At 38.6% G+C, this 18068-nt stretch overlaps 2 protein-coding genes and 1 pseudogene across 2 annotated transcripts; all 3 read right to left on the bottom strand.

Moving 5' to 3' along the window:
- Positions 1 to 7614: 7614 nt before the first annotated feature.
- On the bottom strand, positions 7615 to 10227 carry LOC141614658 (mitogen-activated protein kinase 4-like; annotated as a pseudogene).
- Positions 10228 to 12786: 2559 nt separating this feature from the next.
- Positions 12787 to 16727, bottom strand: LOC141612294 (rRNA (cytosine-C(5))-methyltransferase NOP2C). Its single transcript, XM_074431033.1, has 2 exons — positions 16508 to 16727; positions 12787 to 14842 (listed from the first exon to the last, which is right to left on the bottom strand). Exon 2 carries the CDS (start codon positions 14782 to 14784, stop codon positions 13174 to 13176), a length of 1611 nt encoding a protein of 536 aa, XP_074287134.1. The 5' UTR covers positions 14785 to 14842; positions 16508 to 16727; the 3' UTR covers positions 12787 to 13173.
- A 623-nt stretch (positions 16728 to 17350) lies between these two features.
- Positions 17351 to 17845, bottom strand: LOC141614656 (uncharacterized). The gene has a single exon (XM_074433403.1). The coding sequence runs from the start codon at positions 17843 to 17845 to the stop codon at positions 17351 to 17353; it is 495 nt and encodes a 164-aa protein (XP_074289504.1).
- Between the last annotated feature and the right edge of the window lie 223 nt (positions 17846 to 18068).

Genomic DNA, 18068 nt, shown 5'->3' with positions numbered 1-18068 from the left:
AATTCCGGTCGAAAAATTTCGGTCCATTGGACCGGAATAAAAATACAATTTTAAGAAAAAAATGCAAATAACAATAATTCCGGGCATTCCGAACAAACCGGTACCGGTCCCGGACCGGAAACCGGAATCGTGAAAAATGGTGGACCGGAGACCGGACCGGAATTTTTAATTCCGGTTCCGGTCCACTAGATTCCGGTTCGGACCGGTCCATTTTTCCAGTCCGGACCAGATTATGCCCACCCCTACCCAAAATACCTTCCTTCTCTCCAATTACATCACCCCACCACACAGGGGCGATTCTAGAATTTGATAGATGGAGGTGCATAAAAAAATTTTACAACGAAAAATCGAGTTATATGTTAAAAAATCTTATTTAATTGGGCAAAATATATGGTGAAAGAACCTTTAAAAAAATTGCTCAATAGAAGGATTGAACCCATGACCTTTTAAGGTAAGAAAAAGTATCACAAACCACCTAGGTAGCACGGACACTCCTCCTAATCGGCCTTCCCGTGTCGGACACCCGTGTCGGACACGACACTCGTCGGACACACGTCAAAACGTGTCGGACACTTGTAAAGCCGTGTCTAACTTTCATCTTTTATTTGGGCACGTGTCCGACACGTGTCCATGGTATTTGGACACATCTTCAAACGGAATCAAGTTGAATTTAAGGTAAACGGCGTGAATTGTTATATGGTTGAATTTGGTGGGGAAATAAGTTGAATTGGGGGCAAATGATGTTCTTTAGACTAGTAATGAGATGTCGAAATAGATTTATTATAAGTTGGTTTTTGGTTTTGGAAATGAGAATGAGTTATAATTAACGTCAAGTTTTACCTTCACTAATTTAAATTTAATATTCAATATTTTTTCAAAAATAAAATCACACATAAATAACTAGAAAATATATATTTTATTAAATTTAAATGACGTGTCCCGTGTCCTAAATTTCATGGGATGCCGTGTCGCGTGTCCGTGTTGTGTAAGTGTCCGTGTCCGTTTTGGTGCTACCTAGCAAACCACTAGATCAACATAATTAATATGCTCCTTTACCAATTTAATTTGTATTTATTTTTGGCAAAGGGAGTGCAGATGAATCCCTGCACCCCTTCAGAACCGCCCCTGCCACCAAAATACTTTACATTATTTAACTCACTTTCTTAATTCTTGTGTCATTTCAACAATGGGACAGTTATCGGGAATAGAAGGGAGTATGTGATTTAATATGCTATTTTGTACTTTATTAGGTTAAAAATGCAATTAATTAAGATATCTGATAGAGAAATAAACTAGGTGTCGTAAAAAGCTAGAATTAACCTATCAAATTAACAATTTATAAACCAAACTCAACTCTACACTATGCAATTAAGAATAGTAGTATAGCATAAGTAAGGGTCGAACCCAAGAGAAGGTCTAACAACTAAAACTTGACTAGTAAACTAATTGAGATACTAATGACGATTAAAATTAACAATCAAGGACTAATCACAAACTATGCATATTCACAATGAGCAACAATAAATTGACATAAAAGAGGAAATTGGGTTTTGAGATAACATAACAAAGTTAAAGATGTGAACTTTTCTAAGAGACAAATCAACAAACACTTGATATGCAAAGACTTCAATATTTGGGAGAACTTGGTGTAATTCTCTCTTAGTAATCCAACAATGATAAAGCTTGATTCTTTTCTCTCTATTATTATCTATCCAATACTATCAACTCAAGAAATTGATACACACAATTAAACCATATATGTGAATCCTTCAATTCCAACCACAACTCATTAAACCATGAATGAAGATTAGAATTGAGCATGAAGCTTTTACCAAGAGATGTAAGCTAGAATCAAATCCTACTAGATTAAACCATGCTAGCAAGAAAAGACATGTAATTTCCTACTTGATATATGAATCCTTTAAACCAAATCAACATACACCAAGTTTGCTCCAAACAATTCTAGATAGATTAAACCATTTCTCTAGAATTTGCAATAGTTAGGTAAATAAGATGCAAGAGTGATCAATTCATACATTCATCTACTCAACATAAGAATTTAAGAACAAAGGAAAGAACAATAGATAAATTTAGAGAGATTTAAGAGTCTTACAATACCAAAGTTGGATACTTTGATCAAATTACACCAAGAAATGAAAGATTTAGCCTTCCATAGTTTGCTTACAACCCAATTTTTGTGGAAAGATTCAAATGAAAATGAAAATGATTAAGGTCTAATTATTACAAGATTAAAAGCAAAGCATAACCTTTGATGGTAAGGAGGTGAAAAAGGGGTCCCCAAAACCTAATGCAAAACATGTATTTATAGTCTCAAAACAAGGCATAGGAAAATGGGCTTTCAATAGGAACATATGACGGAATTTAGAATCTCGTTTCCAGCCAAAACGGCAGTCTGCCGTGGTCTTGGCAGTCTGCCACGGCAGATTGCCGTTATTTTGGCAGACTGCGGTTTTTCCTGTGGCAGCAACGTGCGAGAGCCATAACTCTCTCGTTTCTTGGTCAAATAAGGCATGCAACCTACCGTTGGAAAGCTAAGATCACAAGCTTTCACCTCCACTTGGCCTTGCATCGATACGAGCTCTATAACTCCAGATATACGCGTTTGAAGTTGACCCTTGTGAAACCGAGTTCTCAATTCTTCATTTTGGCTCTTGTTTGTGCATGTCAAGGCTTCAATTCTTCCTTTTGCTTGCTTCTCTTGATTTTGCACTTATTCCCTTGGCTTTCCTTTTGCTCTCCTTCTTTGCCTTGGTAAGTTATAAGCTAAGTCTCTAAAATTACAACCAAAAGTGCAAACCGGTATATTACAACAAGTTCAACTAAAACCCGGTATCAAGCATGTTTATTGTGATAACATTAACCTATTGACTCGTCACAATTTGACACTATCAAATTCCCCCACACTTGGACTTTACTCGTCCCGAGTAAAACTCAAGACTAAGTAGGGAGGTACACAAGTCCATCAAGTGAGTGTAGGAGAATCCGATCACTCTTCCCTTACCTCTTCCTTCTTATGTCTCCCTCTTGAACAATCCACCGATTAAAAAGAAAATCTAGACTCAAAGTTTTTGCACACACTCTTCACTCACTCACCCTCCTTATACCATCCCTCACACAAGACACGACACAACTACAACTCCGACACATCACGCAACTCCACCCTTCTTATATCATCAAAGTAGAAGTGGTCACTCTTGCCTTATCCCAAGGCAATAGCAAAGTGACCTAAACAATCCTCCAACTCATTCATCTTCCCCTTATATCACCCCCTTATCACTCCATAAAAATTGTAAGATCATGCTACTTGGTTAGCCAAACACCCTTAAGAATCAACAACTCAAGTAGCCAATCGGAAAAACCACCAATTTGAAGCAAATTTTTGTGACACAAAAAGAAATTAAGTCCTAAAAACTAGCCTCCTTCCAAGACCCTCCTTATCACTCCCTTCTTGTCCCTCCATATTTTTGGTGTTACCTTTTTCAAATTTTTTTTTTCATTTTTTTGTTGAAAATCTCTCATTTTGCCTAAGGTGCCCTTTCGGGTTTTCACCTTAGCTTTTCTTTTCCTCTCATGGTGGCTCGCAACTCAATTTTTCATTTTGCCCGGAACGCCCTTTCGGGTTTTCATTCCGTCCTCGGCCACCTTCCCAATCTTGCCTTAGGTGCCCACCCTTGTGGGTTTTCACCTAGCCGGGATTTTCGTTTTTTTTTCTAAAACAATGCATCAACTTATGAAATAAAGCTTACATATATTACAAATAATCTCCTCTCCCACACTTAGTTTCCACATTGTCCTCAATGTGGAGGAGAGTACTAGAAATGCAAAGGAGAGTAAAGAAATGTGAAAGGAGTACGGGTTGCCTCCCGTAAAGCGCTTTTGGTTTTCGTCGTTTGCTCGACGCCTTTCCAACATTTTTCTTCTTCAAGAATCAAGAGCGGAACAACGCATCGCCCTTAGTAACTTGTCATACACACTAGCCCATAAACAAGAGGCATGACCATAGCATAGATCACCCACATAGCAAGCATAAGTAAGGAAATAGTAAACACAAGATAATTGTCTCAAGTTTTCATACCCAAGGAACGGTTTCTTGTCACGATAAGGCTCTTTGAATGATGGAATGGACTTGGTGAAGACCAAGTAAGAATAAGGAGACTCATGAGCTTCTTTGGGTGATAACCTTGATGGCTTTTCAAAACAAATTTGAGGTGGTTCCTCCTTGAGGGGGTAAACCTCTACAAACTCATTTTCCATTCCCTCTTTTGCATATTCCTTGACCCCCACACTTGTAAGTTTCATAATTTTTGAAGGGTCACAAACATCTTCAAGAGCTACCACCTTCTCTTTTTCTATCACAACCACCTCACAAATCATTGGTCCTTCCTCATTCCTCTCAAACACCTCACTCCTTGATTTCACAAGGGTAAATTCCGGGCAAGAGTTACTATGAACCAAGGAGTTGTTACCAAGATGTGAGGCATCAACTTCGGTACAAGGAATGTGAATAGGGATCTCAATGGATGGAAATGCCAAAGAGGGTTTCAAGTCACACATATCATCTTCCTCATCAAATAGACCCTCCAAATAAGAGTTGTCAAAGGTGCAAATAACCTCTTCCTCAACCTTACTTCCCTCATGTTCATCTTGTTCAACAATTTGACCCAATGAATCCTCACACGACAACTCCTCACCAAGGCTACTAAGGACCGAGGAGTTGTCCTCATCCACATGATTATTACTCGAGGAACCATCATCACTAGTGCACAAGGTGTCGGTAGATAGCATAACGGGGGAGTGGCATGGAAGTGTGGTGAAAACATAAGCATCCTTCTTATCATCCCAAAAACAATACTCTTTATAAGAGTAGCTCGTATCAAGATTAAGGGGAGGAGGGTTTTCAACCTCAAGATCATTCTCTTTATCATAGGAACCATCATCAAAACACTCATTGTCTATTGAAGGTGTATCATGAGTGGGAATTATCTCACTTTGTTGATATTGGGTTTGACAAGAGTTTTGGAACTCCCATTTCCTAGTAAGATTGATTAAGTAGTGGAAGAGTTCCCATTTATCCTCACAACTCCATTCAAAGAATCTCCCATTACTCAAGATATGCACACGAGACACATACCCCTCATTCAAACCACAATAAACCATACGACCAAGCTCCCATGAGTCAAAAGAATAATTGCATTGCAAGAAATATTGCTCAAGTCTATCAAAATAATTGCAAAACAATTCATCCTCATCTTGTGCAAAATAGATCTTAGCCATTTAATCAAACAAGTAAATAATCTATGACAAATAAATGAGTCCTAGTATTTACAAAGACTAACTACACTAATTAAAGACCAAGAGTTAAAAACAAGCTTTAGCTATGTTGCCTTCCCCGGCAACGGCGCCAAAATTTGATAGAGAAATAAACTAGGTGTCGTAAAAAGCTAGAATTAACCTATCAAATTAATAATTTATAAACCAAACTCAACTCTACACTATGCAATTAAGAATAGTAGTATAGCATAAGTAAGGGTCGAACCCAAGAGAAGGTCTAACAACTAAAACTTGACTAGTAAACTAATTGAGATACTAATGACGATTAAAATTAACAATCAAGGACTAATCACAAACTATGCATATTCACAATGAGCAACAATAAATTGACATAAAAGAGGAAATTGGGTTTTGAGATAACATAACAAAGTTAAAGATGTGAACTTTTCTAAGAGACAAATCAACAAACACTTGATATGCAAAGACTTCAATATTTGGGAGAACTTGGTGTAATTCTCTCTTAGTAATCCAACAATGATAAAGCTTGATTCTTTTCTCTCTATTATTATCTATCCAATACTATCAACTCAAGAAATTGATACACACAATTAAACCATATATGTGAATCCTTCAATTCCAACCACAACTCATTAAACCATGAATGAAGATTAGAATTGAGCATGAAGCTTTTACCAAGAGATGTAAGCTAGAATCAAATCCTACTAGATTAAACCATGCTAGCAAGAAAAGACATGTAATTTCCTACTTGATATATGAATCCTTTAAACCAAATCAACATACACCAAGTTTGCTCCAAACAATTCTAGATAGATTAAACCATTTCTCTAGAATTTGCAATAGTTAGGTAAATAAGATGCAAGAGTGATCAATTCATACATTCATCTACTCAACATAAGAATTTAAGAACAAAGGAAAGAACAATAGATAAATTTAGAGAGATTTAAGAGTCTTACAATACCAAAGTTGGATACTTTGATCAAATTACACCAAGAAATGAAAGATTTAGCCTTCCATAGTTTGCTTACAACCCAATTTTTGTGGAAAGATTCAAATGAAAATGGAAATGATTAAGGTCTAATTATTACAAGATTAAAAGCAAAGCATAACCTTTGATGGTAAGGAGGTGAAAAAGGGGTCCCCAAAACCTAATGCAAAACATGTATTTATAGTCTCAAAACAAGGCATAGGAAAATGGGCTTTCAATAGGAACATATGACGGAATTTAGAATCTCGTTTCCAGCCAAAACGGCAGTCTGCCGTGGTCTTGGCAGTCTGCCACGGCAGATTGCCGTTATTTTGGCAGACTGCGGTTTTTCCTGTGGCAGCAACGTGCGAGAGCCATAACTCTCTCGTTTCTTGGTCAAATAAGGCATGCAACCTACCGTTGGAAAGCTAAGATCACAAGCTTTCACCTCCACTTGGCCTTGCATCGATACGAGCTCTATAACTCTAGATATACGCGTTTGAAGTTGACCCTTGTGAAACCGAGTTCTCAATTCTTCATTTTGGCTCTTGTTTGTGCATGTCAAGGCTTCAATTCTTCCTTTTGCTTGCTTCTCTTGATTTTGCACTTATTCCCTTGGCTTTCCTTTTGCTCTCCTTCTTTGCCTTGGTAAGTTATAAGCTAAGTCTCTAAAATTACAACCAAAAGTGCAAACCGGTATATTACAACAAGTTCAACTAAAACCCGGTATCAAGCATGTTTATTGTGATAACATTAACCTATTGACTCGTCACAATTTGACACTATCAATATCATATTAAATCACCAATATATAAAGCGGCTTACTGTAAGGTGGATGTGATCATTATTAGAAATAACTGTGGTTAACAGCTGCTATTTTACACGCCCTGATTACATACTCGCAGTAATTGGTGAAGAAGAGTGAAGGTTCATCTTGGACTAGGACACCAATATATACACCCATCTGTATCACAGCTGCATTACTTAGGTAAAACTCCCTAATTTAATGGGCTTGGCCCTTGGTTGCAAAACTACTTGTTCTAGTTTGACATGAAACCCGACATCAATCTGCCAGTTATAAAATCACATTGTATTTAGCCATTTCTGCAACTATGGATAGATTATACCGAACTGCAGAAGTAGGAGACATAGACGGATTCCGACAACTGCTAGCTGAGCACCCTCTTATCTTACACCTTATTCCAACATGTTCCAAAAATCCCTTGCATCTTTCTTTGTTCTGCTGCACAGCTGCCAGTGTTTGCAGGAGAGTTGAATTCAGATGGATGAAATTAAAAACAGAATAACTCAGACGAACGCTAAATCGTTTTGATCAACTATCGAAAAGCAGCCTCAATATGGTATAATAACATCTCATCCCATATCATTTTCCTGATCTTCTCGACTCCAATGTTGGCGTCCACGTCAACCGCACATGGATATGGAGTCGGTTGGTTTGTTAGGGAATAATACATACTTCGCATGTAGGGGTGTTGCAAAGCCTCTCCAGCCGTTATCCTTCTTCTTGGATCAAACTGCAACATTTTGTTTAGCAAGTCCAACCCCTCTCGATCCGCATACGGGAATAACCACTCCAAGGTGATCCCTGGTGTATAAGGCCATGATTTGAGTAGATTTAGTGCCTCCCAACTAGTTAAGAACCCCAGATTTGAGTTATTTTGTGTTCCCAAAATACCGATGATTTTCATCAGCTGGCCCACTTGGTTTTTTCGCCCGGGAAGAGGGGAATTCCGCCAAGCAGTTCAGCGAATATGCAACCTACAGACCACACATCTATGGAGGGTCCGTAGGTGTGACATTGGAGGAGGAGTTCCGGTGCCCTGTACCACCGTGTTACGACGTATTCCGTTGCTGGTTGGGATTGGGGTAAGCCTTTGGTGGTTGTTGCTAATCCAAAATCACATATCTTGAGGTCATAATCAGCGTTGACTAGGAGATTCCTCGGCTTCAAATCCCGGTGAATGAGGTTGGAAGAGTGTAGATAGTCGAGGCCATTAAGAAACTGCATGAATTTCATATACAAGGTGAATTAGAAACCTGTTAAAAGATGTAAAATTGTTGATTTGAAAGAGCTTAATCAAAGACTTACAAAGAATAGAACCTGATAAAAGAAAGTTTGACGTACCTGAAACATCAAATGGTTGATGGTCTTATTTGGCAACGGTAGAGAAGGTCGAATCTGGCTGCCAAGATCCGTATCCATAAGCTCAAAAACCAAGTAGACATCCTCGCATTTAGCTGAAGGAATCATAACATCTTTCAATGCAATAACGTTCTGATGACGAACATGACGCAAGATTGTCAGCTCCCTCAAGGCCTTCAAAGCTTCCTCGGAATTCTCAAGAACGTTAATCTTCTTAATAGCAACTTTCTCGTTAGTAAGGGTATTAACAGAAGAACAAACGACACCATAGGCACCCCTGCCTATCGAGTCTTTAGGCTCATACTTAGCTTCAACCTCAAATAGAGTGTCCCAAACTTTAAAAAATTTATGCCTCCCATTGTTTGGATGCGTCTTGCGAAAATTATTGTTAATAACACCAACGTTATTTTTTTTTTTTTTTTTTTTTTTTTGTCAGAATACACCAACGTTATTATGATGCATCATCATCATTGTTTTTTTGAATTAATAATGTAGGGGGTTATTGAGTTTGTAGTAATGTTTTTAGAGAGCAAATACTGATTATTAATGTTGGTATTTATACAAGTCTAATACTCCGTATGATCAAAGCTAAAGTTACTTGGTGATCAAGTTCATAGTGTTAAGTATAATCATAATAATAATACGTAATAAATTGATAATAAAGTATTTGCTGAGGAAGGTTTAGTTATGGTCCTAAACCGTATCCAAATCTAATACAAAGGGGCTTTTTCGTAATTTCATTCTTTCTACACAAATATTTCCCTTTTCCTATTTACAACTAGAACCCATAATTGTTTACTCCCTAATCCCTCCCTATACACGTATACAGTTATACTTCCTCCATGCTTTCCTTAATTACCATTTCAAATTCGGGTCAAATTAACAAAACTTTGACTATAAGTGTTGATTTTACGTAGTACATAATTTACTCATTATAGTACACTTATGACCATACTACCCCTCCCATTTCCTCACATTGTACTGCACAAGAAAATGGAAAAACAACCAAACATGAAGTTTAAAACTTTACGTGCAGGGCCGTCTCCGGGATTTCGGGGGCCTGTGCGAAATTTAAATTGAGGCCCTCTTTATTATTTTTTTCGTTTGATCGAAGGCAAAATCGATTTTAAACGGTAATATGTATGATAAACAATACGGAGTAGTAAATTATTTCAAGTCGAAATTTAAGATTTGAACTACCCAAAAAATAAATATATACAAGTACTTGTAGATGTAACATTTTTGACTAATTTAAATGGATGAATATATGCAACAATACTAATAAAAACTACGCTTACGTGATACGAGAGAGAAATAAAGAGATCCGATAAACTTTCAAGCATGTACAAACTCAAACAAGATTTTAACAAAAATAATAACGGCCATAACAACTTAACAAGTAGAGTAAAATTTAAAAAATAAGCTAGAAAATTGACAACATTAGGATTCGAACACAGGAAGTCTTGCGCAAATTACAACTTTATTACCACTGCTACATGATCAATTCAGCGCTGGACTACAACAGTTATACTTATACCTATATGTAATAATGTCAGATGTTATTGAGCCCCCAAAAATCGGGGCCCTGTGCCGCCGCACGGGCTGCACAGGCTAAAAGCCGGGCCTGTAATTACGTATTAATATTCCCCCACCCCCGATCACCAACCTCTCCTACCACTACCACCACCCCTCCGCTGCTCACATACTGCCCCCACCTTGCACCATTGCCGCCATTCGCCGGCGACCAGATGCAAGTCGACCCTTTTCCATACCACCGAACAACCATTCATTGCACTTCACGCTTATGCTCTCACCTTTCCCTCCACCGGCGACGTCAGCCCACCACGCCTCCGTCCACCACCACGACTAGAGGTGGCAATCGGGTCGGTTACGGGTCGGGTCAAATCGGGTTCGGGTTATGTCGGGTCAGTGACGGGTTCGGGTCGGTTCGGTTCATGTCGGGTCGTCTTCGGGTCGGGTCATCAACGGGTGGCAAGTCGGGTCGGGTCAGTGTCGGGTCAGGTTATCAGCATATATTTTATCTTATATATTTCGTTTTAGATGGTAATTTTATGTTTAAATAATAGGTAGGTGTATTAATTGTAGTTTTAAGTGAAAATAATTAAGATAAATGCTAATTTGGTGTTATTTAAACCATTATTAAGCTAGTTCATTATCGGGTCATCTATCGGGTTGAGAAAATATCGGGTCACGGGTCGGGTCGGGTCGGTTCAGGTCGGGTTCGGGTTGGAGAAAATAAGGCTGTTATCGGTTATCGGGTCGGTTTGGTTCGGGTCGGTTCGGTTTCGGTTCACCCAATTTTCGGGTTGTATCGGGTCGGGTTTCGGGCGGGGCGGGGCGGGTTCCTCGGGTCGGGTCAGCTTTTGCCAGCTCTAACCACGACCCACGCTGCCGTTTGCCATGTCGTCCACTACGACCACCAAAGCCACCTCTTAACCGTTAGGTCCGTCACCCAATAACCAATAACCCAATTGTTGAAACCCTAAATTAAAATCGAGAAAAAAATTGAGAGCAAAATATTAATTTGATCAATAATTAGCAGTTAACGAATTAAAACACCAAACGACATTTAAATTATCATTAATAATTGTAAATTTTAATTGATTTGAGAAGTAGGGTAGTTAATAATTGATGGAATTTAGTCTAGAACTTTATCTCTCTACAAGGGTACGCAAATGGAAAAAACTATGCGAAAAGTACTGAATTGAGTAAAAAACGTACCGCGAAAATAAATTAGTTGATAAATTATGTACTTTGTGATAAATTATTTTACAAACACACATTCTTAAACTTTCTTCGCACTACATTTGAAAACAAAAAAAAACAAAAAAAATTAAAATCCAATCAATACTTTGTACAGTACTACACGAGTACATTGGAAAGAAACAAAAAAAAAAGCAAAATCCATCCAAAACCATCCGTGTGTACTACGCTGCAATTCTGCTTGTCGCCGGCCAACCTCCACCAGTGGCCACCTTCCCAACACCACCACCATCGTCAGCCACCGGCCGGCTGCTCAACCTTTTCCTTCCCGCAAGTCGTCCTTCCCACCGGCCTGTCGAACGAAATCCAGTGACACCTGCGTTCTTCTCGCCGACAACATTCGACTACACCCATATCCCACCATCCAACACCAATTAACAATAAATAACACAAACCCTACAACAACAACATCGGAGCCTTAATCCCAAAATGATTTGGGGTCGACTGACATGAATCATCCTTTCGAACAGTCCATGGGTGAACGCACGCCTCAAAATGCGAATAAAAAAAGGGAAGATGAAAAACAAAAGGAAGAACGAAAATGTAATGGAAAGTCAAGATAAACTTAGGGGTTTTAAAATCGAATTTCGTCTTTCTTTTATAAAAACTTAAAATTTAAATCGAGAGAAAAAAAAATAGTTAATTATTAGGAATTGATTAATGAATTAAATAGTTAGAAGAAGGAAGGAAATTAAGGTGTAACAATAGAGAGAAGGTAGAGAGAATTATGTTTAATGTTTTTTTAGCAAGGGTAAAGAAATGGAAAGTTTGGCACAAAAAGTACTGAATTGAGTAAAAAACGTACTGCGAAAATAAATTACGTATTTTAATGATGAGTCGTTAAAAACATGGAATTCGGTCCATTCGGTCCGGACCTAAAGTAACCGGTCTTGGACCGGACCGAAGACCGAAACTTGAAAAAATGAGAACCGGAGACCGGATAAAAATAATTCAGTCGGATTTGGATCAGACCAAATGGTCAGGTCCAATCCATTTTTCAGGTCCGGACCTAATTTGCTCACCCCTACTGGAAAGTATTGACCAATTGATCATCACTGTTCACTCTTGACTGTACTACTCCACGCCATAAAATTATACTCCTTGTCAACTGATTTCGGGTGAATTATACCGGATACCCATGTCACTCAAAACTTGAAGAATTTAATACACCCACAATACGGCTGAAATGCGGGTGGTGTCAAGAGTCCTAAGAAATTGCCGGAAACCATCCTCACGGTTCACACAGGCTATAATGAGTGCCATTAACACAATATCAAACAATGAAGGTTCACACAGGCTAGATTAATACAATCGGAACAACTACAACCACTGCCGGTGTTATTGTGTTAACCACTCCCCTATCAGAACTTCAGCAGGATCATAGCAACTTATCAGTAACATACATCAATTTTGGCTAATGCAATACAATCTATATTAATATTAATGGCGTCCCTCTCCTTATCCTGGGCAAAAAATTCAAGGAATAAGGTATCAAAAGAAACAACTCTTCAGCGGAAAAATCATACAGACTAGTAATTTAAGTTCACCCTTCTGGGATTAATTACAACAAAGGATAATAATATTAGTCAGAAATATCTGAAGAATAATCATTGTAATTTAATTCAACTTTTGGGATCAAATACAACAAAAAGCCTGATGAAGCAGGTTACTCTCATTTTACCAACATTAGACTACTGGTCATACATTTATAATATCCCGCTGTTCAAAAGCCTCCTAAAGAGAGACAAACAAAGTATAGAAAAAGGCGAGTGTAAGAATACCTTCAGTAATGGAAGAACGAACTTGTAGGAGGATTCCAAGTAATAACTGGTGTTGATGGGGGAAAATATCCATCAAACCACATGTCAATGCAAGTCAGTCCACGGCTCTAGTTGGCCTTCATCAAGGATATCCAGAGGTGCATATAGCAGACACTTCACCAACGTTCTTACTTAGATTCTTTGCAGCCAACGCTAAATTTGGCTATGAAAAATCCGATTGTATCCGATACAGATGGGTCGAACCTCTGAACGAGATTTTCCTCTCCGGGCATTAACCATTCCTCGACATACCCATCAGACATCTCGCAACGGCCAACCAGGCCAGGCCCTCCAACTTTCGGACACTGAGGTGCCAAAGAAAGAAATTTGTATTTATCAAGAGCATAACGTACAAGTGCTTCATTTTCACCTGGGTTTATAGTACAAGTGGAATACACAAGAACCCCTCCAGGACGAACAAGCTGCACTGCCTGATCAAGCATTTTCTTCTGATACTTTCCATGGCTCCTTAAAGATTGTAATGTTTCTTCACTAGCAAGTAACCTCGGCCTTAATCCAAGGGCTGAGCAAGGTGCATCAAGTAAGACCCTGTCAAAACTATTAGCCGCAAAACCCTTTGATTTTTCAACTCTAGCACCAATTACATGACTTTTCCCCGGCCCATTTTTCAATCTTCTTTTGTTATCCTTGCTATTATCTCCATTGCCATTTACAAAAATTTCTTCAGCAATTGGCTCCGGCTTAGGAGAACATTCACCAAGGACTGATTCAGCTATACCAAATTCGCCCTTTTGAGCGACAGATTTGAGAGCATCAAGCTTGTAGGTCACTATAGACTTTAAACCCATTTCAGCAGCCAAATTTTGGACATCAATAACTTTATTGTGTGATCTATCACATGCAATAACCTCTCCTTCATCACTCATAAGCATGGCAATAGCAGTTGTTTTACCTCCTGGAGCTGAGCACATATCCAAAATCCTCTCACCCTTTTGAGGATCCAGGGCATGAGCAGCAATAATGCTGGGCAAATTCTGGAGAAATATGTCCCCTTCTAGTACTTTATTGAACGAAGGAAGATCAAACACTCGATTACTCATACAAATGGCAACACCTTGTAAAACACGAAAAATACCCGCACGGGACATCATAGCGGTTCCTTGCCCAATATACAAGCCCGCCCGTTGATAATAATGAGGATCAGTGTCTGTGCCCTGTAGTATGACTCCACGTGTAATTCCTGTGCCCCATTTCCCATCAGATTCAAGGCGCTCAAGAGCTGCAGAAATGGCAACGGAATCTCCTTTCTCAACATGAGCACTGCATGCCAAAACACCGGGAACATACACCTGAGCACCGCGAAGAACAGCCTCGGCACATTTGCGGCTCACAATGACCTCTTTTAAAGGCTGGTTAGGTTTTTGATTGTATTTAACTTCATGAGGACCTGAACCTTGAACAAAGACAACGTAGTCTAACCCTGGTATCGGGCACTTGTGTATATCATCGCTTATGGGCCCCTCTGAAAAGCCGTTGGTATCACCTTCATTCTTTCCATCTGGGCATGTTTCACGTTTCATTGTCATCAACTTGTTGATCACATCATCACTTGTTGTCTTCAGAATATTCACACGAAGACAAGAATAGCGAGATGGGCGAGTAAGGGCTTCGGAGATACGAGCAAAATGGTCCGCACCATAAGCCTTAATGAAATATTCTTCAAGTTGAGGATTCCAATGAAGAGTTGGTTTAAAACAATAACGCTCTGAAGGATCCATAAGAGATAAAGTATCTTCCTTTAGGATGAAGCAGCTCTCGTGGAGTGACCTTAGCAGCCTGCAAAATGAAGAACCATCGTGAGACTCTTCGAACATAGGAAAGATTTGCAATTAAAATGTGCTTTCCCCTTGTGCTGCTACAGCCAGGGGATTAAATATTTAAAGATGTCATCGAGAATCACAACTGAAAATCAGCCCCATCAAATTTACTAGTTATTTTTCGTTAAATGATCAAAAATCAACTATAGTCACTGTGGAATGGTTGAGCGATTTCAAAAATCAATAGAAATGGGGTTAGTTGAGTTGAAGCTTCTTATAAAAAATGGGTCCAAATTCGTAACTTTTTAAAATTGGTTCGGGTTTAAGCCGTGGAGTGGTTGAGTGATTTCCTCAAAGACACTGTGAAGAGGAGCGGCTTAAATGGCTGATTATAGTCTATGAAGAAAAGAAAGGCCTCGATGTGTCCTCAAGGGGATTCGAAACAAGGTGTCCTCATGCATTCTTTTACTATTTAACCAAGGCATATGCATCTGATAAATCACTATAACTAAAGTACTAAACGTCTAAACCTACATATTCTTAAAAACAACATGGCATATTTCAAGCCCAAAGCCGACAGTCACTCAACGGCTTTGTGGGAAGTTGCTCATTGTTAAACAGATCATCCCCAGATCAGTTTAAAAACTCCCCTCTACATGGACCTAATTTTGATAAACCAGCCTAACTCCAATGCATTGATTTCTTAATTTGAAGCAATTAAAAAAAGGTTTCACATTTAAAGTAACATTCACACAACAGAAAGCAAAACTTTAATCAAAAGTACAGAATTTACCAGGTCTCGTCAAATTTGTCATTGCCGTCTGCCTAATGTGTTCACTAATTAATTAATGAAGCCGCAAAAACACAGCAACAATCATTTTAATGGGTTCAAAAGCACTAAAGTAGTGAAAAGAGTTGAACTTGTAGAATTGCTGAAACTCCAAAGTGATTGAATAGGTCAAAGCAAAAGACATCATTGAGCCAAATCCAATAACAAGAAGAGATTCTATGAACTATTTAGTTTAAGTTCCTTCTAACCGAATCATTTTCTCCACCATCATTATATAAATATCGCATTTTTCTGAGTTCATGTTAGCCGATCTCAAGTTCATTTACATCCTAAACTATAGCTCGTATTGACATGAAAATCCTCATATCACTCAATCAGCTTATTATGTAGTCGACTTAAGTAAAACTACGGAAAATGAACAAGTAGTAAAAAGTGTTGAACTTTTAGAGCTGTTGAAACTCCCAATTTCCCGAATAGCTAAAAACTAAAACACAACAAATATTCTATGATCTAATTAATCAAAATAGCAACTGCTGCTATAAAAATCAATATAAACCAAATCAATTTCCCACCATCATCATATAAATGCTGCATCTTTCGCAGTTCATATATGCCGACCCCAAATTCATTTACATCCAATTTATTAAGGTCGTATCGTCGTAAAAATCATCAATATCACACAATCAGCACATTAAGTTGTCGATTAATATAACTACGGAAAATGAACAAGTACTCATTCAAAACATAATATACAAACAAGAAATAACGATCTTCATTCCTCAACAATGTGACTACAGTAATTAATTTGTCATGAATTTATGAACTAATCTCATATAAGAAAAACAACAGAAAATTAAACATAAGCAAGAAAATGATAAAAGGATATGAATAAACCTGGGAAATGAAGTAAGTTATTGCGACAGCGAAGAGCAATTGAAAGTAAACGCACTAAAATTGGGGAATTAATTGAGAAAGATGAATGTTTAAGATTTAGGGTTTATCAAATTTGGGAAATTTGGATCGGAGGATTTAAACTTTCGCCGCGGTACTCCATAAACCCCATTGTGTGACTTCTTTAGTGTTTTTGACTTGTTTTAATGAGGACTGGTATTTTTTTTTTCGGAAAATGCACGTTTTCTTGAACTTTGACATTTTGCCCGAAATATCCAATTTTTTGAGAAAATTTTTAAAGGTTATAGCTCGTGTTTACGAGTTCAGAAAGTGACGATTTTTTTTGAAATTGATTATCTTTTCGAGAACTATGACTTAAAAAAAAATTGTCAAGTTTGGAATTCGTGACCAAGAGATATGGTCACTCAAAGTTTGTGCGGTAAAAAAAACTTTGATGTACAAAAACTCCTAGCCACGAGATCCAAATACGACAATTTTTTTTTCAAATCGTAGTTCTCGGAATGATAATCGATTTGAAAAAAAAAAAGTTATCACTTTCTGAACTCGTAGATACGAGTTATAACCTCTTAAAGTTTTCCGGAACAAAAAATTGGGTATTTCGGGCAAATTTCGAAACTTCAAGGGCACCGCGTGCATTTTCCCTCTTTTTATTATTTTTTTTTTAAACCACCCAAAGCGGTATTACCTCATATCATTAATATCATCGTAAGCCAAATTCAAAACAAGTCGGGGTAAAAAACCGACCCAGACCTTCCTAACTAGATGCATATAACATCGATTAGCTAGCTCATGCGCTACAATATTATGTTTTCTACTAACAAACAATCATAAAACTATCTCAAAATCATTACAAATAGAATAAATATCATCTAGAAGCAAATAGAAATCGCTCCTCCCCTTCGTCTTCAGCTGCAAAGCATCGATGAGTACTTTGCAATCACTTTCGACCACAATACGCGAGCAGCCCCTTCTTCGTGCTTTGTTCATATATACCAAAATCGCTTCAGCCTCCGCCATACTAGGCTCCAACGTCGCACACCTATGTTCAGTCATCCCCCACAGCATAGCTCCCTCACTATCGCGACATACTGCACCAATCCCCAGCCCCCATCCTTCCTTAACCCCCGCATCCACGTTCAATTTCACCCACCCCACCTCTGGTCTCAACCATCTCCCACCTCCCTCGCTGCACACTTCCTGTTCACCCGCCACACTCATATCATCATTAAGCTCCCTCATAAGTTCCTCCACCCGACGCACCACCCTAAACACATCCACCTTAACCTTTTTAAACACCCACTTATTACGAACTTCCCTCATCGATCAACACCCCATCATAAAGTTATCTATCTCACCATCCTCCAACTCCCTCCATACATCCTCCACCCACTCCCTCACCCACTCATACCCATTCGCCAAGCGCACATCAATACCCAACCTATCTCATATCCCACCAGCCCACCCACAACCCCGAACGAGATGGACTGAAGATGCTTCCCATATCCCACCAGCCCACCCTACAACTGGTTATCGCGTAATTTAT

This window comes from Silene latifolia, chromosome 11 (genome assembly GCF_048544455.1).
Source record: "Silene latifolia isolate original U9 population chromosome 11, ASM4854445v1, whole genome shotgun sequence".
Classification (NCBI taxonomy): Eukaryota; Viridiplantae; Streptophyta; class Magnoliopsida; order Caryophyllales; family Caryophyllaceae; genus Silene; species Silene latifolia.
Note: the sequence above shows the minus strand (reverse complement) of the source record. Positions and strands in the feature narration are given on the sequence as shown.

Bases quoted from the DNA above. Each gene is read 5' to 3' on its own strand.
- LOC141612294 (XM_074431033.1), bottom strand. From the start codon at position 14,784: ATGGATCCTTCAGAGCGTTATTGTTTTAAACCAACTCTTCATTGGAAT.
- LOC141614656 (XM_074433403.1), bottom strand. From the start codon at position 17,845: ATGAGGGAAGTTCGTAATAAGTGGGTGTTTAAAAAGGTTAAGGTGGAT.